General features: G+C 35.9%; 1 protein-coding gene across 2 annotated transcripts in view; it reads right to left on the bottom strand.

Moving 5' to 3' along the window:
• The window catches only part of LOC121415605 (photoreceptor-specific nuclear receptor-like), a 71,435-nt gene that overhangs the window by 35,911 nt on the left and 11,153 nt on the right, over positions 1–24,371 (bottom strand). Inside the window, exons 1-2 of one of the 2 annotated variants that reach the window (XM_041608882.1) lie at positions 11,624–11,876; positions 7,028–7,374 (exon numbers count right to left, since the gene is read on the bottom strand). In XM_041608882.1, coding sequence (XP_041464816.1) covers positions 7,028–7,097 — 70 coding nt within the window. In that variant the 5' untranslated portion in view covers positions 7,098–7,374; positions 11,624–11,876. Of the gene's footprint in view, positions 1–7,027; positions 7,375–11,623; positions 11,877–24,371 lie in introns of those variants that run through there. The other variant, XM_041608883.1, reaches the window with a different exon arrangement.

Here is a 24,371-nt window from a genome sequence, read left to right as displayed (position 1 = left end):
GCATGGATTCAGTATCCCCTTTTCTCACTTTTTTGAAAATATTTTAGCAATGCTACAGCCCAATTGAACACCAAACCCTGAGTCTTGAACTTTACAATCCGTGTAGAACTTCGTATCAAGTATGCAACAGTTGGATCGTGACAGGTTATAGAATACGATATTCCCCCACCCCTTTGCTGCTGAAAGATCGCAATTTTCCGACAATCTTTAATTTAAAGCATCAAAATTGCATACCACTTGATGTTGCCGGGGAACAAAATAATAAGCACACTTTTGAAAATTTTCTACACTGTTAAAAAATTAATCCTTGAAATAAAAGAAGTTCCTGCAGCAGAGTCTCGAGAAAACCTGTAATCTTACCAGATTGCGTAATCTTATTCAGGTAATTGGTATTTGGTCTATGGAATCTTACAAATTTCCTTAAATTAAACACCCTTTTCCCCTTTTAAAACAGACCTGGGCCCCGTTGTACAAAGAGTTACGATTGATCCAATCAATCGCAACTATGGAAAGCCAGCAAAGTCAATATATAAAATGCATGTTTGTTCAAAAAAAATTCTAGATATGAATCCATATCCATAAATTCATTGATTTCTTGACAATTTGGAGTGTTCTCCTTTGATTACAAAGGACATTTTGCAAATTTAATGTAGAAAATTATGACACTGATGGATTTCCATAGAATTACGATTGATCGGATCAATCGTAAATCTTTGTACAACGGGGCCCTGTTCTGTTAAATTGCAGAAAAAAATCCTGTTTTATGAATTTACAGAATGATTCTTTTATTGCTTTCTGCAAAATATTCTCTCTTTTCTGTAAATTAACGGTTTTTTAACAGTGTAGAATCATGAACCAAATCGGTATCGCAATCTTAATCCAAATAAAGTTACATTTTATTTTTTTAATTGATATAATAATATTCGATTAAAGGTATTATGTAACAAGACTATCATCTAATCAGATACTGAATGACACGTGCCAATAAGCTAAAACAACAACAACAACAACCATCGTTCTGTGATTGACGTTAGTGGCGTAACTACGGGGGCATGGGGGCATGTGCCCCCCCCCCAAATCGGCTGGCAAAAAAAAAAAAAACGGGGAAAAGGAGAAAAGAGGGAGAAAGGGAGTGAAACGTAGTGGGAAAGAAGAAATTATTGATAATTATAATGCTATATTACATTTTAAAAAAAACATTTTTTTCATTTTTTTATGAAACATAATTTGCTCAGTGCCTATGTTTTCATTGTTCCTGGTGCTCGCATCGTCTGTTTAACGAGGTATATCAGTATATAATCCTGTTGTACTAAAACCTCCCATTTTCAAGTCAATATACACTAAATCTTTTTCCTCGAACATGGAATTATTATTGTTTTATGAAGTGACATGTGCTTCTTTTTCACGAATACTTAAAGTGATTGTTCCATTTTAAGGTTTTAATATAAAACATTTCCTGTCCGTGCTTGTACGTTCGCATTCTTGGATTGGTGAGATATGTCTGCTCTTCATGAATACGTAAATCCCGGGCCTAAAATCAGTCCTTACAATGTCCCTTTTTTCTGATCTGAATATCAAAAATTTTCAGCTTGCGCTTCGCGCTCGCATCATTTGGTCAGTGAAATACTATGGTCTTCGTGAATTTCTACAAACAAGCCTTAGAATACCCCTCTTTGGGTCTGAATTTCCTAATTTTTCAGCTCGCGCTTTGCGCCCGCAATATTTGATTAGTGAGATACATATGATATTCATGATTACAATGACTACAAAAAGTGCTTCATGTGTTTAGGTTGTAATTCTAACAAAATCAGCATGCGCTTGGCACTAGCATTAGATAACTATCGTGAGATATGTATACTCTTAATGGATTCCTAAAATAAAGTCCTTAAAATGTCCCTGTTTGTGGTCAATATATACAAAAATTTCAGCTCGCGCTTCGTGCTCGCATTGTTTGTTTATTGAGACAGGTTCGTATCATGATTACAAAAATTTGCTTATAATGTCCCGTTTTAGGTCTGAACATCAACAAAATTTCAGCTCGCGCTTCGCGCTCGCATTATGTGACCAGTGAGATCCCTATCCGTTTAATGGCACTTCCTTAAAATGTCTCTATTAGGTCAGTATACCTGGCAACTGAGCGCGCTTCGCGCGCGAACTAAGTTACCCAAAATTTTGGCTTGTGACCCACGGTACGCCACTGATTGACGTCATATCGAATGTTCCCTCGAATAAATCTTTGGAGAGTGAAAAAAAACACCAAACAATTTTTATTGTCTTCCCTTTTTCACAAAATAATATGGTATTGCGAAGAAATCATAAGAAAGGAAAAAATAATCGAAAGGAATATTGATTTATACCAGGAAAACAAATGAAAGCCAAAATAATTAAATCATAACTAACAGCATTTTCTCTTCAGTTACGAATATTGTGGTTAAATAAGCGTTTGAAATAGTTTACATCCTAATTGCTTAATCGACACTAATTAGTGGTTATGCGATATTCATTCATATTCAGAAAAATTATGCGAATTGTCCCTCCAAAGACGGCAGCCTGCTGGTTGAAAGTCAATGGAGGAAAGACTTTATGCAAAGAATATTTATGCTCTATCCATCTCTGTTCTGTTGAGGGTATCTCAGCTGTTACTGGATGAAAATATACCGATTTTTTGCTGTTTTCTAGCAGTTTTTGAATTGTGCTTGAATCTAACTATACCGGAAGTATACCTATTACTTGTCATATAATGATGACTCCTGATGGAGCAGCCAATCAACTTTGGAGAATAGAAAGCTGGCTGTGAAGCTCAAAAAACAAGAGAAGAATTTTCCTGAGATTGCAAAGTTGCTAGACCCGAGTTTAAATTGGGTCAACTGGGGTGGGCTAAAGAAAAGCAACCTGGCCCCATCTCTTTCGAGAACAAGAGGGGTGAGGTTGGAAAACAAAAATGGCTCTTGCAGATAAACAGCAAAACCAAGCTTTGATGAGCAATAAGGTTGGCCGGAAGATGAAAAGTTGCAAAATTGTGAATCAAAGTCACAGGGATAATTATTGTTAAGTATGCCTTGCTTGTCTTGTATGAAAATCTATAAGAACTCAATGAAACGCCACCTTTATAACAAAAGATTATGCGGAGGGACATCAATTCTGGCACGCGCTGTATGTATTATATGGAAGCATATTAGGGCCAATTATATTTTCAACGTATATCAAGATACTGTGCATCTGTGAAAAGACTGCCAATTTTCACGTAGCGTACTGCTTCATTGAAATTCAAATACCAAAGCTTTGATAGGCAAAATAATTATGAAAACACATATTTCTTGAAAATATGTATCCATGTCTAGAAATATTTTCATCATTGGTGATATCATATGGCTCGAACACAGACCTTCCCCAGAAAGTGAATGGGGAGGGGTGGCAGAGCGTCTGGCCAAAACTGGATTTGATAAGAGTATAATTATGATATGGTATATGGTATGCAATGCAGCAAAGTTCTGCTTGATGATGCTTGATTTGTCCGAACGTCTTTGGATTTGCAAGCTCACCCACTGAGGCACCAAAATTTGACAGCGTGGCGATACGTATAGCCGGCTTTTACAGGGCGTGCCCCGGGGGAGTTTACCCTCACACAATGGCAGCCGATCTTATAATGGTGGCAAAACAAGCACCCTTTCTAAATTATGAGCTGAGAAAACATGAATTTTTACACCCAATTATGCATTGTGTATTACGAAAGGTGCCGACGTTCACGGCCTTGGTTCCCCACTCCGCCCTAGTTCCATTGATACGGCTAACAATTGGTGGAGTATGAAAGGGAAATTAAATTACAAACCGTGAAAAGAGTGTGATTGAATAAAGAAAGATGGTGTTGACATAGTGCGTTTTTATGGGATTAATAACGATGATATATCATTTCATAAACTGGGGATGGTAGAGTATTTACAAAGAGGGCATAATTATGTGTTAAACTGGTAAACTAGGTTAAAAGAAATAAAAGTTATTTCGTTTTATTATGTCATAATGCATGAATATATACAACAACTCACTGACTCAGTGATATGGCGTATCGGGCAAACTTTGTAAAAGTTGCGAGCGTTATTCTTAACATCATTTTGATTTCCTACCCCTTTTCACCACTCATATTTATTTAGATATTTTCTGAATGTTTTTTTTTGTCATCTATGTCCTGTTAGGCCAGTATAATCGAGTTTTAATTTAATATGATGTTACAATTCATAGCATTTCATTTTTTTTGGGGGGGTGAATTTATTATGTTGTAGTCATTCTGCTGCTCCTTCATATTCCTTTCTTACTACCAATGTTTAACAAGGCCCAGTTCCCTTAAAATCTCCTCACTTTTTGTTTTCATTCCCCCTTTCAATCATCACACTGTTTTAAATACTCTTGTTCTTCCGATTGGTATTCATACTTCTTCTACCATTACTATTACTATATACTACTACTACTACTACTACTACTACTTCTACTTTACTGCTGCTACTACTGCTACTACTATTACTACTACTACTACTACTACTTTACTACTTTACTACTACTACTACTACTACTACTGCTGCTACTACTACTACTACTACTGCTGCTGCTGCTGCTGCTACTACTACTACTTTACTATTACTGCTGCTACTACTACTACTACTTCTACTACTACTACTATTATTACTACTACTACTGCCGCTACTAATACTACTACGACTACTAATATTACCTCTTCTACTACTACTTCTACACACTCTTAAAACAGTTGGGCAAAAAATGCCCAACTTTTAATAATCCTGGGCAATATACTGTCCACACAACTATTGTTTAAAATCTGCCCAAAGTAAGCATTAGAAACTAATATTGGGTAATAAATTTCCTCAATTGGATAGTAATTGCCAAGAATATTTTTTTAAACCAACCAACATACATAACCCACCACATTGGACAGTATGTTGCCCAACATTTTAAGTATGCATATAAAATACTCCTATGTACTTTCACTCCTCCACCTCCTCTTCATCTTCTTTTCCTCCTCCTCTTTTAAACTTCTATAAGTACTTCTACTACTACTACTACTACTACTACTACTATTACTATACTACTTCTACTACTGCTGCTATTCCGACGACGACGACTTTAACTACTAATATACTACTACTACTACTACTTCTACTAAACCAATAATACTACTACTACTACTACTATTACTATTACTACTACTACACTCTAAAAAACAAAGAGATAATTTAGCTCTTAAAGAGCGTGTATATAGTGACTGCACTTCGGAGTGCTGAATTGTCTAGTTCAAATTTGAACGAGAAAAATCAGCACTCCGAAGTGCGGTCACTATATATACACGCTCTTTAAGAGCTAAATTAGCTCTTTGTTTTTTAGAGTGTACTACTACTACTACTGCCACTACTCGTAGTCATGGTGGCATAGTGTATATCGGTAAATGTTCTCTCTCTTTTTATTGAGTCTGCCTCAGACCTCAAGTAGGCTACGTCGTAAGCTTCCTCCAAAATTTACCTTTAAAGGGATGGTCCAGGCTGAAAATATTTATATCTAAATAAATATAGAAAAATTTACAGAAAAAAAATGCTGATAATGTAATCAAAATCGGATGACAAATAACGAACTTATTGAATTTTAAAGTTTATCAATATTTTGTGAAACAGTCATATGCATATCGTCATGAATATTCATTAGGTGGGCTGATGATGTCACATCTCCACTTTCCCTTTTCTTATGGTATTACATGAAATGATAAATGTTTCATTTTTTTATTCATGTGTACATGGTGTGTCTCCATTATGATGAAATAAGTTGCGACAATAAATAATTAAATGCACTTAATTAGTTGTCAATCCAATCGCTTTGGTTCTTGGTAAATAATCTGAATTTCATATAATAAAAATACAAAAAAGCAAGTTGGGATATTACATCAGCAGCCCACCTAATGAATATTCATAAAGACATGGCTATAACTGTTTCACCGGAATAATGTCAATCTTTAAGATTCAATAACTTTGTTATTTGATCCGATTTCGATCAAATTTTCAGCATTTTGCTTTGTGAATTATACTCTATTTATTTAGATATAGATATCTCCAGCCTGGACAATCCCTTTATGTGTGCGAATTTACCACAATTTACCTCAAATGAAGTCACAGTTGAATTTACAACTATTTCAATTAACTCTATGATCATGAAAATAAGCATAGAAATAGTGCAACATCTGGGAGCTTTATGTGTCATGGTAAATGATAATATCAACCTTAATTAGAAATAAGAAACAATTGCAGATTGCTTTTAAGAAATTATCAAAGACAAACAAGTTTAGTCATGGTGGGCAACAAAACAGTAGACCTACCCTGTTAGAAAATTTATCCTTAAAATAAAAGAAGTTCCTGCAGCAGAGTCTCGAGAACACCTGTAATCTTACCAGATTGCGTAATCTTACATTACATCATGTAAAATTACAGAAAATTGGTATTTGGTGTATGGAACCTTACAGATTTCCTTAAATAAAACACACTTTTTCCCCTTTTAAACAGACCTGTTCTCTTAAATTGCAGAAAAATTACTGTTTAATGAATTTACAGAATGATTCTGTTATTGCTCTCTGCAATTTTTTTTTCTGTAAAAATCAGGTTTTTTAACAGTGTACGTAAAAGCGTTGTTGTACATTAAAATAAAAAAGGCAACAGTACTTTCAATTTGTACCCTCACTCGTGATAAAAAAATTCTCCAAATATACAAATGAAAGTAATAAATAGCGACAGTGGCGTACCTAGGATTTTCAACAGGGGGGGGGGCAAATTCGTTCGCCCAAAAAATTGACAAGCAAGCAAAAAAAAGGTCTTCAAGCTCGTCAGGGGGGGGCAGGGATACGTCCTTTGCATGGGTTGTGACTCGTCAGGCAGGGCAGACTGCCCCCCCCCGTAGGTACGCTAGTGAATAGCGACAAATTGATGCCGAAATATAACATTGAGCGTTTTGCTATATAAAACAATGAGGTTCTACTTACAAGGCTCACTGCCCGTATCTCTAGGCGACCCAAGCACGACGTGTCCGTCTATCCGCTCCCCAGCCATCATCTCCACCAGCAGTTCCTATATCCTTGAAGGTTTAAAAGTAGTGTCCAGTTCTGATGTTCCGATCCTGTAGAAATTATTTTCTCCTCAGTTTGCCAGATATAGTCTAGCATGTATCAATTCATTCTATGAATTGGGTGAGGTTTGGGGTTCTGACTTGCAACTTCTGTTTCCTTTTCGTGCAGACCTTGACGCTCTGTCCGGTCCTTAATTCCCGCGGAGCACCTTGGCGGGGTCTCACTGTTTCTTTATACACTGTAATAGTGCTTTTCCTGTATTTCTGAAATCATAAGAGAAGAAAAATTCAATTTCAAGATCTTTAATGGCTGCTTTTATATTTATTAACGGAATAGCAGAATTATTCTATATAGAATATCAGGGCAACTATTCATTTTTCGAGTGTAAGTGGATCATTTACTTTTCCTGAATAGAGACGTTAATTATGAACAATAATGAATTACACAAGAAAAAGCATGAGCGGTCATCGAACCATATAAGCATTAATAAACAAGAAATGTAAAATGTGTTCATAATATTTATCAAAATTAGTTAGATTAACGATTGACCACGGAGGCCTGATCGGATGCGGTATATGAAAACACTGTAAGGTAGTTGATGATATTTCATTTTATTTTGGGCAAAATAAGATTTAATCCAGAATTGTTGAACTCCTTTTTTGAGAGTAAGATATATATATACATAAAGTTCTCTCGAAATGTTAAGGAGCTATTCTTTTAAATCTCATTCCATCAGGACTAGTCCCTTATGTCGCTACGAGAGGAGTGTGAATAGGGACCTAATTTAATTCCTTTGCATTTAGAGAGTATCATTACTATCATGTAGGCCTGAATGAAAAATAAATAAAGTTGTGTGTGGAAGGGGAAAGGAATGGCGATTAAAAAAAATAGTGACGAAAGACAGACGGACATACTAGAGAAACAGACAGAGATAGATATATAGTGCGTATCAAAAAAAGTTTATACTTTGAAAAAGCCCTGGGAATTAAATAAATGAAAAAAGCCCTGGGAAAAAATATACAACATGTGGGTAATTTTTTCACATATAATCTTGGGTTTGGATCTCATCTATCCAATGGTAGTAAAAGTTTTGACAGGATGTTTAACTTGAGTGAGCACTGTTCATTTTTGTAAAGCTCGCAGAAATCTGTTTGCGCAGAAATGCTCGTTTTCACGCTGTGTCAATGGGAAGGGGCGAAATCAAACTTACCCTGCGAAACATTTCTCATACATTTCCCTTGCACTTTTAGTTAACTAAAATAAAACGGATATATTCAAGCATTTTTTAAACAATTTTGCCACGCAAATCTAAATTTCAACACTTAGTAAGAACAACCTATACCCTTTTTGTGCTAGCTGGATCTGAGGACAGAACTGAATCTGATCAAAACTTTATATCAGACATCTCCAGCATTTTGTCACTTTATTTTTATCAATTAAAGTTGGTTTTTCATTTCATTTTTCATTTTAATACCTGTTTTTCCACACTTTTCCCAAGCTTGACAATGATTGACAAAATGAAAATCAAGCCTAAGCCATTTCATGTAAATCACAGCTCAGTGGAAAGCAAAAGTCGTCACGATGGCCTCGGTGTGTGGGGGAGTGGGGTGGGGCGCAATGCACTCTTCGAATTTTTTTGTTCAAGGAAACGAGTTAAAAAGGTAATAAATATCTTCAAATCAATTTTACTAGATAAATTCCATGTGTTCTTCATGTTAAGGTCTACTTTTATTCGCATAACTATTTCAAAGTTTCTGCGCAAATTATTTTTCACTAACTTTTCAAAAGTAAGTGGTGCTCACTCAAGCGGAAATATTTTTCGACAGTTATAACGTCATTTTGGTTAAATGGATCTGTACCAATGTTAAAATGTGGAAAAATCTTCAGTATATTACAAATGTATAATTTTATAGGATTTTTTCTGAGTGTAATTTGTTTTTGATACGCACTGTTCAGAGAAAGAGAGAGAGGGAGAGAGAGAGTGAGAGATCATAAGGGATGTTGGCCAAAAGCTATGCTACCAACATAATAACGGATAATTTAAATAGGACCTGCTTGATTCCTTAAGATCGTAATATCAATTAATGATTTAAAAGATCTACTTTAATTGCATCTCCAACTGCATTTATCAAATATTCTTCTTAATATGTAAATAGATGGAAATACCGGTATTACAACAATCCAGAAAATTTCAAAATTATAGAACTTTATCTAAACGAAATATATGAATCTGTGTCTTACCAATAACTTATTTTGAAACCTATATCACAAGATGTCAAGGCAAATGGGCTTTTGAAATAAAACGATCTTTACTCTCTAACACTACCGTCACACTAACGAAACCGACTCCAGACCGTTCTGATATTTTGCATTATTTTAAATGACACCATCGGTCGTTTTCGAGTCCGTTTACTGCAGTATGACAGGGTCACAGGGCAGAATATAGAAATATATAAAATATTTTACTCGTCCTTTTCGCCTCTCTATATGACATAGATTATATTGCGCATAAATATTTCAATATTGAATTAATAATTTGGATGTTTGAACTATGATAAAATTATATACAAACAAAATCTGAGTGGATATCGGTTAAATAAGTCAATTGCATTTTATAAACTATTTTTTTTAATAGGGGATCCCATGGAAATGGGCATGCATATCACATGTCAATTAGTTATCTCCCTAAAAACGAACAAATATTATTTTAAAAAGCAAATACGCAAAGATCTAAAGATTTATGGATAGCATTAGGAATGAAAGTAAAGTAATATTGTAATGATTACGATGATAATTTGATTTGATTTATTGTTTTCTTCTGCATCCATAACATTCGTATAATACATTTTTCTTAACATAATAAACATAATATGTTAGCATTTTTGGCATGAATCAAAAATAAAGAGTACTAAAAAGATAATTCCAGACAAAAATGATTAACTATATGATATTCACAATTTGCAGAAGGATTGTCATCATAAGCAGATTGCTTGAAAAAATGACAATCCCAAACTTATACTAATTGAATTAATTAATACATTTATAAAGCAGAATGGGCATTATAAAAAAATTTCAAATACGAAACATGAATTCATGCAATATTATAGTATGAAGATGAAGATGATAAAGCTGAGGGTGACGGTGATATGATGATGATGGTCGTTAGTATCATCATCATTATTGTTGTTGTTGATGTTCTTCTTCTTCTTCTTTTTCTTGTTGTTGTAGTTGTTAATATCATCATCATCACACCATTATCATGATCATTATCATAACTATCTGTATGACTATGTCTTATCTGCGCTTTTCCCATTAGGCCTAAAGCGCTGTAGTGATTGATTGATCCTTTGCAATCATGAAAACAATCAACGGTTGATTCCTCATGAAGTACATCTATGACAATTTACTTTATGAAGAAAGTTTGTCGATTTAACCTTGTTTATATATATATATATTAAATAAACAATTCCACATTCGTGTTCATTTTTTGCATATGCTTATCGACAATCGATGTAATCATCATGATCATAGTAAATGAAGTTTATCTAGAAAACTTGTTCATCCATTCCAGTTGTCTTTTCATTTTAAATTGCTTTGTAAAGTCTTTTGAAATTGTGAAAAACGTTTTAAAATACATTTTTTCTGCACTATAGAGTTTTTTTTCTTCCTCCTCTATTTTCCCTCCTCCTCCTTCTTCTATACCATACCCCTACTACTACTACTACTACTACTTCCACTATATACTTCTACTACTACTACTACCACCAGTGCTACTATTTCTTCTTCTTCTATTACTGCTTCTTCTTGATATTGTTCTCTATCTTCTTCTTTCCTTCGTCATACTTCTCATTCTTCCTCCCCTTCTTTTTCTCCCGCCTTTTTCCCTTCTTCTTAGATAAATATACATTTTATTCACGTCCAAAAAGTAACAAAGACTAGTCTTTATTTGGGCCGTGTAATTAATGATACATACATTAATACTGATACAGAACATGATAGATTTTAGATAAAAATATGCGACAATGGTACATCAGGTGAGATTCAGATAAAGAAATTATATTGTCAATAAAAACGAACAGTCAAATTATTAATATGTATATACAAGGTAGATCATAATTCAAGAGATGCGGCATTAAGTTATCATCCATATTGTTTTGTTCCAGAATTTTCCAGTGTTACCATACCATTTCCCTGGGGTTTCTGTTGCAGAGGAATATTATTATTGTGTATTCTTGTTTTTCTAAATTTTGTATATTTTGTTTAATCTTATTCTTTTCTATATATGTGCCCCATACAAGTCAAAGGTTTGTGCACGCCCTTCACAAGCAACATTTGTAAATTATTGAAAATCTTTGCAAAAAAAAATCACGTTAACATTAAACAGGACCAGAAGTATATGTATCACTATCGCAGTAATATGCAATTCAGACTTAACTATAAATGCAGAAAATGTTCCAAAACCTATTTATATTAAAGAAAAAGCACAAAAAAGGGAAATAGGATTATAATTACCGTTGATGTGAGGATTCTGAAGACAGAAACATCGAACAAATATTTGGGGGTTACACTTTCTTCCAGTCACCGTTTCGCTGACCAACGACAAGCTTGTGAGAAAATGCTTACGCACCAGAAAGTCACCAAGCTTGCTCCGTGATTTTCGAGTTGCTATTTGTCATGTTGGTATAGAGTGTTGCCTTCGAGAGAACGGACCCCGCGACATCTGAAATGGTGACTGTATATAACAGCCATGCGCTATCCAGTGTGTATACTAAACTACTATAGTATGCGACGCAATGTATGAAGATGTGTATCTTTAAATGCGTCGTCTGCTTTCGAAGCCCGGGCTTTTTGATTGGTCGACTGACATTCGACAAATCACAGAAGCGAGGCTGGCGCCATATAAGTCCCTTCTCTCTCATTCCCTCTCTGTCTTTCTACATTTAGTGTGGTGGGCAAGTTCTTTATCAAAAGTAAAAGTAGTTCTCCCTTTTGTAATTATTTTTGTGCTACATTTTCTTTTTTATCTCCTTCACGCATGCCTTAGTCAAGTAAGTTATTAGTTTCAGATCCACTTTGTCTTTTAATTTACCGCTTAAATAATTGTTTATTTAGTTTGTTCAGCTTGTCTAATATTATAATTCCATGTAATTTGTATTATAATTTTGGTTGATCCTTTGTTTCATGTGAAATAACACTTTTAATGCCGTCTGGGGATTTTTTGACGTACATTATTTTGTTATCCCTGCCTACTAGAATAAAAAATAGCCATTTTAGATTTTCCTTTGTCAAATCTTTATTATGGGAGTATCCATTTCCTACCTGATTAGAGTGCTCTGTTTAGATGTTCTACTTTTCACTTTTCCGTTTGTCTTGAATTAAACAACTGTGTAATTGTAAACTGATGTAGCATAATTATCTGCAAATTCATATCCAGGACAAATTCATGAAGATTCGCCTTGAAAAATTGTATTACATGTACTACTTTTTTAATATGATTAGTTTTTTTCTCTTTCGAATGATACCTGCCCCTCTTTTCTACTATATAACAAAAGGGAAAGGATGTAAATCTCCCTTTCTGCATTTAGATATAAAAAAATAATAATTCTTGAAAATAATTGGGCATTGTTGCAGGAGGGAGAAGCGTTAAAAATACACTCTAAAAATATTTGGTTAAATGGGAAGATACATGCTTGTTGGGTATAAAGATATTAAATATTTTGTAAATCTAAGCAATTTTGCGTTGAAATTTACCCTTCAAACATGCATTTTGCCCAATATTGGGGGAAAAATTACCAAGCAAACATGCATGTTCCCTTTCTACCCAATATTGGGTAATTTTTTACTCTGTTTTTAGAGTGTATCAAACGCAAGACCACAAGGCAAATGTTTTAAATGTACGCCTACGATTGGAGAGCAAATTGCGTTAATTTTCAAACAGTTTCATTAATTTCGATTGCAACTTTGTATTTAAGGATCCTTATGATACTGTGTTTTTTCAATTTCCAATCTCTTTACACTATGGTCATGAACGTCAAACTTGTGAATCCCATCAATATATAAAGCTATGAACTAAAGGAAGAATTATCTGCCCCCCCAAAAAAAAAAAATAATAATAATAAATAAACAAATGAAATGAAGTAAATAGAATATTGATATATACAACAAAATATAAAATAAAACACAAATAACTAAATAGATAAAATATCATGATAGGTTTTTCCACATTATTTGATTCTTGATGTACAATATTAAAGCTTTATACCAAGAGATTGTTGGACAGCGTGGTATAATTAGACCATCAGTTAGTAGACAAGTGGATGTTAACTTCTGGGTTCCATGACATTTGCTCTGGCGACAATTGCTCCGCAGAAAATTCAACACATTATTGGAATGACGACATTCTACCCTGGATTTTTAACCCTATTCTAAACCTTACATAAAACCCTATTGCAATCCTAACCCTTATATACCTAACTCTATCTTAGACGAAATAAAGCCCGAAGCAATTGTCGCCGGAGCAAGTGTCGCGTCACGTACCAAACTTCTGATCACTATGTAGGCCCAAACACTCCCTTTGTTCATTGACAACGCACTGTCTTTTCATTATATGACGTGCCTCAGAGGCGTCGATCCTGGAGGGCAGGGGGCGATCGCCCCACCAATGAAAATATTTGGGGGCAAACATATTGTTTTGCCCCCCCCCCCAAATAGTTCCACATGCGCAAAAAAATACGATAAGATCGTAATGTTACTCAGAAATCAGCAAGTGAGATTGAGATACACAACTCGTTCTTTATTTAAAATCGTGCTCAAAATTTCCGCTTTTCAGATTGGAATATACAATTTTTCAGCTCGCGCTTCGCGCTCGCATCATTTTTGTAGCAAAAACCATGGACCTACTACGAATAATTTTCATGATTAAATAGATGAATAATATATCCCGTTTTCAGTTCTAAACCTCAAAAGAACACCCACTTCGATTGGCAATAATCTTTTGTTGGATATATATCTTGTTCTTTGTTAAAAAAGTCAATTTAACTCATTTTTTTTCAGATCGAAATATCAAAATTTTCAGCTCGAGCTTCGCGCTCGCATGTATATATATTTTTTTAGATACCCATCTTAATCATTAGGACCAAAAATTCTTAGAATATCAAGTTTTCAGATCAGAATATATAAAGAAATTTCAGCTCGCTCTCGGCACTCGCATTATTTGTGTAGTGAGATATGTTTCCTCCTCATGAGTGACTTCAAACAGTCCTAAACAGGCACCTTTTTTCCTGTTATCAGGTCAGAATACTAAAAAAATTTAGCTCGCGCTTCGCGCTCGCATTAAATTGTTGGTGTGATATGTGTCTCTATCTCATGAGTCAAATATATATACATGTATGTGTGTATATATATATATATGTATACACCCTCACACATATATTTATAGGCATATGTGTGTGTGTGTGAGTTTGTTTTTTTGTGATCGAGCGCCATTGGCGGGGCCATTGGAAAGTTGATTCATGGTATCCCCCCCCCCCAATCTGAAAAATGGATCGACGCCCCTGACGTGCCTCTGTTATTTTGTTAAAACTGACATGTAACATTCTTAATCATTTCAACTTAATTACTGAAAATAATACGATTTTTATTTCAAGTCATACAGTTTAGGATGCTGTAAGTTTTGGGAGTGAACTAAAAAAAACTTAAAACACTATCGCTTACGGTTTTTCATTCTAACAGATTCCCAAGTACAGATCGTCTGACTGTATACATTTGTCTGTGTAGATTGGATGGCTTATTCTAACAGGTCATGTTCTTTGTTTATAAAGTTAGCAAAATCACATTGGCTGCTTTTAAAGTTAAACAATGTCATGTACGTTAATAAACAAAAAAAGGAAGGACGAAAAGGATTCTTTTTCTCACATTGATGTTCCGTAAATGATCGCGACTGTCACTTTTACTTAACTTTCATTGGAACTGAAAACCCCAACTAGCACCCTTCTTATCTTCTTCGTCATTACCACAACACGCGATACATTTAGCACTGATCCCTCTTTCAATTCTATTAAACTTTAAATCCTACTCTCTTCGTGGAAAGTAGTGGTGACAAATTAGATTTGAAATCGTAATATTTGGACCACAACTCTCCACTTTGCCTCAGACTGCAGAAGATGCAGCGAGAAGAAACACGACTTAAGCAAATGCTACATTTTTCGTCTGCAAATAGAGATTTAAGTTGTATGTTATTTTCTCCGGCTTCTATCTCGCATTTCACTCTCAAACGGCCGCGGGCGATGGAGAGATCTTAACGCAGTGCGGTGTATAAGATCCGTTTTGGCGGGAGACAGAAAATTAGAGCCGCCGGAGTCAGGTGATAGGGGAAAACGCGATTTGCCTGCGCAGTCAACCCACACCACAGATCAGTTGACACCGATCGCTGCCTAGCAAAGCATGGCCGGAGGCTACGCCGACGGGCACGGCAGAGATGGGCATGGAGCGCTCCGTCGCCTGCCGTCCATCGTTGATCAAGTTTGGGGACTGTGTCGCGATAATCATTCGAAATAGTGGTGAAAATGCGAAAGACGAGGTACGAAGAAAAATGGTACATTACACCCCTTTTTTGTTTCTTTTTACCAAGTTGATTTAGATCGTACTGGCTATCATCCCGTATTGCAAACCCGCTAAACCTTAATTTTAAGCAGCTTTCATTGAATTAGAGTCACAAATTAATGTATGTAATTGAATAGCGCAATTAATTACTAGTATATAATACATGAAGGAATTAGTCCTCGTCTTTGTACGACTTTGTAAAAACTACCTCTTAAGTTTCAATGAATCCGACCTCCCCCCCCCCCTCTTCCAGATTGTCAAGCAGTGTCTTTCTTATTCATTGCGAGTTTTTACTTTTTCATATTTATATTTATCTTTCTTTTTTTCTATCTTCCAAGTTCCTTCTTTTCTTCTTCCCTCTTCTTCTTACTCTTACTACTACTACTACTTGTTGTTCTTCTTTTCTTCCTTCTTCTTACACTACATCTACTTCTTCTTCGTCTTCTTCATCTTTTTTTTTTACTTCTACTTTTTTGTACATCGCCGTTGGAGCCAAATTGAACGGTTCACGGTAAAATTGACATGGCAGGGGTCGCGGAACGGTTTTGAAATGTGTGTGTGTGTGAGGGGGGTGACCATGCAAAAAAGAAATCACACTAAAAGGGTAATTTTTTTCGTTTTTGTACACTTTTTTGAAAAAAAAAGTGGAGGCTGAAGCCACCAGCCCCCTCCCCTTTTTCTTTTTTTCTCTCAAACTTTTTCTGTCCACTTTCTTGGTCACATCTAACCTTATTTCGTTTCTTGTTCTTGTTTTCGTTTTTATATATAATATATAATTTAGCTCGGAACCTTACGAAGCGCGGCCAGTTCAACACCTTCATCTCTACCGTCATCAAATTTCATTAGATTAGTTATAACAATAATAATATCCATCATGATCATAATTCACTATTATTTGTCAATTTGTAAATAAAGACCGTTTTAAGCAGAATGCACCGTATATCAGTTCCCGCCTACTTCCGAAATAATAATTCATTCGATGAGATCAATGAGGCACCCATCCACGAGTCCAAGGCTTGTTCGGCTTGTCCACCAGCCGGCAAACAAAGGCACGCGACCCAGCATTCGATGTACCACTCCACTGCCGTGGCTTCCACCCACTGATCCCAAAAAGAAAGATGAGGCAAAATTACCAGATTGAGCTAAAACCAGGTGCTCCTTAATGCTACCACGTGTTATTAAGTTAAAAGCAGGATGGCAGAAAACTAATGCGATATTGGCGGCTTACATACAAGCATGTGAGTGATGTTAGCGTATGATTTCATCATCTCGCCCAATTTAAATTCGCCGTCTATTTTTTTTTTCATTTCTACCTTTTTTTCTTGTTTCCTCATTCCCCCCGTTCTACATAAGTCTGTGAAAATTGGATCGTGGGCTATCTCCATAGCATTCCCTTTTCATGCCGACTGCAAAAACTGCCTTAATCCCATGTTAAGACATGCCAAAAGGTGCTTCAATTAATGCTTATTTAGCATCCAATGCCCTCTAACGATTTCAGTGTACTTTTATGAACACTTTTTTTTTATACATATACCTTGTGAATCGCCTCGAAGTGAGATTGGGGAGGGGTGACATTTGAGGACTGCGGAGTTACAATCACGAATGGTGAGAATGTGTACCGTTAAAAGTTTAAACCAATAACATGGCATATAATCGCGTTTTCTTTAAGTGGTACAAGCGTTAAGGAGCTTAGGGTAATACTTTCATCTTTCATGGTGATCTTGTTACATTTAAATCGCATAATGTTTGACCGGACGAAGGAAAAGGCGAAGTACTTTTTGTAAACAGAAGAGAAAGGTATTGGGCTTGGATTGCATTGGGCAGAATAAAGGATACAAGCAGTGGAAAGATATACACAAGATGAGGTGCCGCAGCATGGCTCATGTACGAGCGAGTAAAGCGAGCAAGCGAAAATTGTGACCTTTAAATGAAAATCTGAACATGATATTCAGAGAATAACGTATCCTACCATATTGTCGTTCTTTCTCTTTTCATTTCTATTGTTTTTGTTTCCCCTGCTCGTAGACCTTTGGGGTGGGGGCAACGGCCCCATACTGTTTAAAAAATTTAAACAATGCTTTTACTATGTGAATCGAACAGTAGTTGTTTAAATAGTTTAAACAAGTGTTTAAAATCTTTACCATGCTTAAAGGGGAATGAAACCTTTGGAACAAATAGGCTTGTGTAGAAACAGAAAAATCAAAGAATAAGAATAAAGAAAGTTTGAGAAAAATCGGACAAATAGTGAGAAAGTTATGAGCATTAGAATATTGCAATCACTAATGCTATGGAGATCCCCATTTTGGCAATGCGACAAGGATGTGTGATGTCACTGATGAACAACTTTCCCTTTGGTGGACTATAAATTACCCTCAAAATGTCTCTTTTTGCTTTTTCTTATGATGATACAAACTCTTTATCCATGATGTATTCTTAAAAAATATGTATTACTTGCCCTCATGCACAAATAACACATATCTATGGATAGATGTGATAAAAAAGGCAATTCTAGTGAAATATATACTAAAGTAATGGGGAGAGTTGTTCACAAGTGACATCACACATCTTTGTCGCATTGCCAATTTGCTATCTCCATAGCATTAGTGATCACAATATTCAAATGCTCATAACTTTCTCATTATTTGTCCGATTTTTCTCAAACTTTCGTTGATCTGTTTCTTTGATTTTTCTGTTTTCACGGCAAGCTATCTTGTTCCAATGGTTTCATTCTCCTTTAAATTAATGATTAAATATTTGAATGTAAACTTTGTTGTTTAAGATTTTAAAAATTTCTTTAAAATGTTCGAATAACTGTGCTATTCACGTAGTAAACAGCGTTGATTTAAATTATTTTTAACAGTGCAAGTTCCCCCATCTGTAAACTGTCAGGGATGGGAGAATGGATTGATAATGAAAAGCCGGCCCGTGCACCCCCCCCCCCCGAAAAGCAAAATAAAAATTTGTCATGCAAAAATGCCGTTGAAACAGAGGTGTGTCCCCCCCCCCTTGAGAGGTGAAGACCTTCTTTTTTTGGTTGTCATTTTTTTTCTGGAACGAAATATCCTTATTTTGTGGGTGTTTTGAGAACCGTTTTTATTTTCCTTGTGAAAATTTTCCTCGTCAAATTTTTCCTCGGAAAAATCAAACCCCCCCTGGAAAATCCTGGATCCGCCCCTGACCAAATTATAAAGTCTAATTATGATATTTAGACCAGTGTATATAATAATCACTTTATTCTGCGCATAGCCGTGCTAACATTAAACCAACTTTATCACCCCCATCCCATAAAGCTGTTCTTCTCTTTTCTCTCTATGTCTACCATCACATTATCTTTCACGCCCATCCCACCCAAATCTTCCTTCCTAAGTTTCTCTCTCTAGAAGGAGAAGAAATGACACAAGATATAGGTATGGCCTACAATCTCATTTAACTTTCATTTAATTTGATTGAATACTTATAAAAGAACGAACGATATATTAATTATCCAAGTCGATTGAAAATAAAATGACCTTTGACCTCGACTCAGTAACCTAAGATTACACTAATCTAATTTCTGATACATGTTAATCAAATCCAAGTTTAACACACTACAGAATTATAATTTCAACATTATCTTGATGATTCAATATTTTAATATGTTATTTTTTTAGGAGACATCAGTATTGACACCCAAATGACCTTTGACCTTCGCCTAGTGACCTTAAATTTCATTAGTCTATTTACCGATACTTGATATTAGTCCTATGCAATAGGGACTTATACTTTTAACATTATATCTTGAAAATTCACAATCATAACCTATAGTTCAATCATTTATGATTATGCCACAAAAAGGTCAAAAATTAATTTACCCTGAATGATTTTTACCTTGATCATGTGTCCGGAAATCAAATTAAATGATCAGCGATACCTGATTACCTTTTTTTTCAAATTTTCATGAAATAGGTCATTATAATTTAAGTTACATAACTATTCAAAAGCTTAACTTTGGTTTCAATGCTGACGCCGCCGCATCACCGTCGGAAAATTAGCGCTTATAGTGTCTCCGTCTCCTTTATACTTGATAAAAATATCGTGACCTTTTTTTAAGGTGGGGCGAGGTTGCAGTATTGATTCGTATTTATTCTTGAGGAGTTTCTATAATTTGGAAAAAGGCATCAAAACCATCTGTGTGGAAGCAACATATATTTAATAAATAGAATAATCACAATGCCCCCCCCCCAAAAAAAAAAAAAAATAATAATAATAAAATAAATAAAATAATAATAAAAAATAAATAAATAAAATAAACAAATCATAATGAAAACAAAAAAAGAAACCAAACTATGTGATAAAAGCACTCTAGTCTAATCTTAATAGATTACCCGCTGAACTGAAGACTGTGAGTTGTGTGAATGAGAGAAAATAGTAAAAAAAGACGACATAACTCAGGGTGAACTTTCACTAAATTAGTGAAAGTTCACCCTGACGAAATTATACTCCCAAACAAAAAAATATATATATACAAAATAAATAAATTATACTAATAATACAATATATGTGAAGGTTTGGAGAAAGCCCATTAAATATTAAGAATGTTATTTGAATATTTTATCAAGATTTTGAATTGAGACGTCATACATGTATATGAGCAGGTGCCCCATATGTTACGATATATAAAATGCAGACATTCCAGTTGGTTAATAGTTCATAATAACTATTATATTTTCTTCTTCCATGAGCGGGTATGAAATGATTCGTCTGTTGACACAGTACACTAATGGTAAATTATTCACGGCTAACAAAACAACAAGAACAAGTGAATTGCGATTTGTCGTGGCTTTAATGAAAATAGAGATGAATGTGCATCTTTACCAATTCTGCTTTTTGTGTACAGTGTATGAATATCATCACATATACATATACCGATAATGTCTGTAACCAACCGATACCCTTGTTTAATAAGCTCCTCGGAGAGGGGTTAAACCCCCGGCTAGAAGGCCCCCCTCGTAAGTTCTTCAATGTTTAAAATTCATGGCTGTTTTCCCACTGGTTCCCTGCTAGCCGGACCGGAATCCCAGCACAGCTATTAATTATGAGCTATCGGTGGATTACAGATGACATAAATATAGCATATAGAGATATATGAATGCCCATGACTATAGACCAGCCTGCCCGCCTTTAAGATCAGGTCAGGCTAAGATTAAACTTTAAGCATGACACAATTATTTCAGTTTAACAGCGTTCTCAAACATTTGTATGTACAAATAGGTCCCCCTCACCTAGGTAACGAGTGGGGACCTGCAACTTACATAATAACATAACATAATTGATTAAAATCCACATGCCTGCCCTGGCATGGAAAGGAAAAAAGGAGGTACTTTAATAATGCGCCTCTTACTGAAATCATGCCCCCAGAACTTCAACTGCTTGTTTTTCAACAACACACAAGGCGTCAACACTCCTCCCAAAAACGAGTAAGGGCGAAAACCCGCCTGCCCACTGGCCAAAATAGGACAGGAGGATAAAATTCCCTTACGGCCCACTTATGCACGACGATCGTTGTTAGGATTGGTGTGCGACCAGGTCAAACACCCTCGAATTTGGATTCGTGTTACGCTCTTCTATCAGCCTAGGCTCTGCCTAGATTCTGAAATTAACCATGAAAAGTATACCATCACCCTCCAACTACTTCATACACCATTCATTATAGAGTATCATATAGATTCAACAAATACAACTTCCCTGGAAAATATAAATGCAAAAGTACTTGTACCCCCCCCCCCCCCTAAACACACTTTGCCAAGATCAACTACTGCTGGTATTCAAGCCAACTATAGGTATCCAATTTTCATCCCACTGAAAATATTGAGCCCCTTAAAGGAACTTTAATAAAGGAAATTGAATTCAGAAGGAAATTCGTTTCACCAAACGAAATTCACTAATATGGCCATACTCTGGCAAAGGGAAGCAAGGTACGAAAGTATCACTCGTTGTAAATGACCAATGTGTGTTCGTCATTAACATATACATCAATGCAATTAAACTAAATAATATTTTCTTCAATATCTTTCCCCAAAACGATCATTTCTTCACAATTTCTGCCTGAACGGGCAGCACACAACAGATATTTAAAAACCATAACTCAAATCTGACTGATGCGTGAGCTGCTTCCTATACCAAAGGTGGGCAGTATTAATAATAAATACACCATGACAAAATTACCATACAAATTCACATAAGTATACCAACATACTACGCCTAAAGACCTGAACATGCGGCTGAACATGAAGAAGACTAAAAATTGGGACAATACTTCCGTCTAATTCCTAAGGAGTCCGATGCAGACCCGAGAAATAACTTTATCTGAAATGAAGCCTATGCAATCTTATCAAACATTTCTTCATATATAATGCTCATGGTAGAGGAAAATAAAACATACATAGAAATTATGAATTCATAAACATTTCTTCTCAAATGACCTGAGAAAATTATAATTTCAATCCCCAGATTTTTTCTATAACCATCCATAACTTGGATTTTTATGACAACTCACATGAACGTTTGAGGCATAACCTGCTTCATAGTAATTTCGAATTGACTTCTTCCTTGCAAGCAAAAACTAAATAAACAAAATAACATTAAGAATGCACAAGTACAATAAATACACAACCAATATCCATAATATGCAAGAATCCCCCCACGATATATATGTCAACATCCCCCTTAATTATAACTAGAGGATGGTAATGGGGAGGAGGTGGGAATTTTGTAAGCACGCTTTACACATGCACCGTCATCTCTCTTCATTGAAAGCCAAAACGAAAATGAAGCATTCCCCGCACTTTTATCCGCGCATAGCTCAACCGCGGCAAATGTCTGGCATTGTGCCCAAATTCTTTGGCGCGGGCGCCAAAAAGCGCTGCCCCGCCCTTTACGGGTCGGGTCACGAGCCCTTTCTCGGGCAACCACGCCCCCTTTCAAAATCAAAACAAACTAAAATGTGTATTTTGCTAGCCCGCTAATAAATCATTTTAAATCGTCAAGCCGTCTTTAAAATCCATTATTCACGGCTAACAAAACAACAAGAACAAGTGAATTGCGATTTGTCGTGGCTTTAATGAAAATAGAGATGAATGTGCATCTTTACCAATTCTGCTTTTTGTGTACAGTGTATGAATATCATCACATATACATATACCGATAATGTCTGTAACCAACCGATACCCTTGTTTAATAAGCTCCTCGGAGAGGGGTTAAACCCCCGGCTAGAAGGCCCCCCTCGTAAGTTCTTCAATGTTTAAAATTCATGGCTGTTTTCCCACTGGTTCCCTGCTAGCCGGACCGGAATCCCAGCACAGCTATTAATTATGAGCTATCGGTGGATTACAGATGACATAAATATAGCATATAGAGATATATGAATGCCCATGACTATAGACCAGCCTGCCCGCCTTTAAGATCAGGTCAGGCTAAGATTAAACTTTAAGCATGACACAATTATTTCAGTTTAACAGCGTTCTCAAACATTTGTATGTACAAATAGGTCCCCCTCACCTAGGTAACGAGTGGGGACCTGCAACTTACATAATAACATAACATAATTGATTAAAATCCACATGCCTGCCCTGGCATGACCAGAAATACCCAATTATTCTTGGAAAATACGTGTTTCAGGTGGCCTAATTGCCAAATTACCGCCAAACGAGAATATATAATTTATTTATATATGATCGACCGCCAACAAACACGTCAAAATTTTACTCGTATCTACCAAGATATTCAATAAATCTTAGCAACCATTACAGGATCATTCTACTAGTATTCACCAACGTTATTATCCTTAGTGCTTTTACCAGGGGGGGGGGGGGGGTACCCGGGAACATTGCTCATTCCTCCATTACAATGTATATCTAGGTTATCCATAACTGACCCCAACATGATTTAATGCATGCATACATTGAACGTAAATGCATGAGCAGCTAAATAACAACAAATGATACATTATGAAAACATAGACACACTGGTGAAACCGGCTCCAGACCAGCCAAAACCTTTATTCATACTATCGGATCGGACGGTCTGGAGTCGGTCACGCCGGAGCGACTAAGGTAAAATGTATAAATACATACTCAACGAAGATATGAAAGACCAACTTTTAACTCACTGATAAATCTGTCCAACCCTTCATCGGCCAGATGTAGGCCATCAGTTCTGTACAGCGAAATGTCATTATGGGATATTGATGGATGCGGTATGGCTTTACCATGAAATCTTGCAGCTAAAGCCTTGGCGTACCTATTGGCCGCCCTTCTCTTTAAGTCCAATTTACCTTGATCTCCTGTACAGCCAGCGGGGTACCAAACCCTCTCCAAAATGTCCGACCACACTATTTGAAATTTGTCCTTATTGGCGTCAAAAAGTCTATACGTCAAACTAGCCCGCTTCTTCTTGGACAGTGCCTCAATGTCATTCGTTCCTACATGCAATACTACTACTGAAGGCTTTGGTTCACTCCGACCCATCTTATCTAACCAATCGCTTACCCCTTCAATTCGTAGCCCCCTTTTTCCCAACCAACGGACCGACGTTCCAAGTCCAAGGTCAGCCTCGCCGGTGTTCTTCGCCCTGCGATGTGCCCAAAACACTATCGAGTCCCCTATGATCCACACCACAGGTC

The sequence above is a fragment of the Lytechinus variegatus genome, chromosome 5 (assembly GCF_018143015.1).
Source record: "Lytechinus variegatus isolate NC3 chromosome 5, Lvar_3.0, whole genome shotgun sequence".
Taxonomy (NCBI): domain Eukaryota; kingdom Metazoa; phylum Echinodermata; class Echinoidea; order Temnopleuroida; family Toxopneustidae; genus Lytechinus; species Lytechinus variegatus.
Note: the sequence above shows the minus strand (reverse complement) of the source record. Positions and strands in the feature narration are given on the sequence as shown.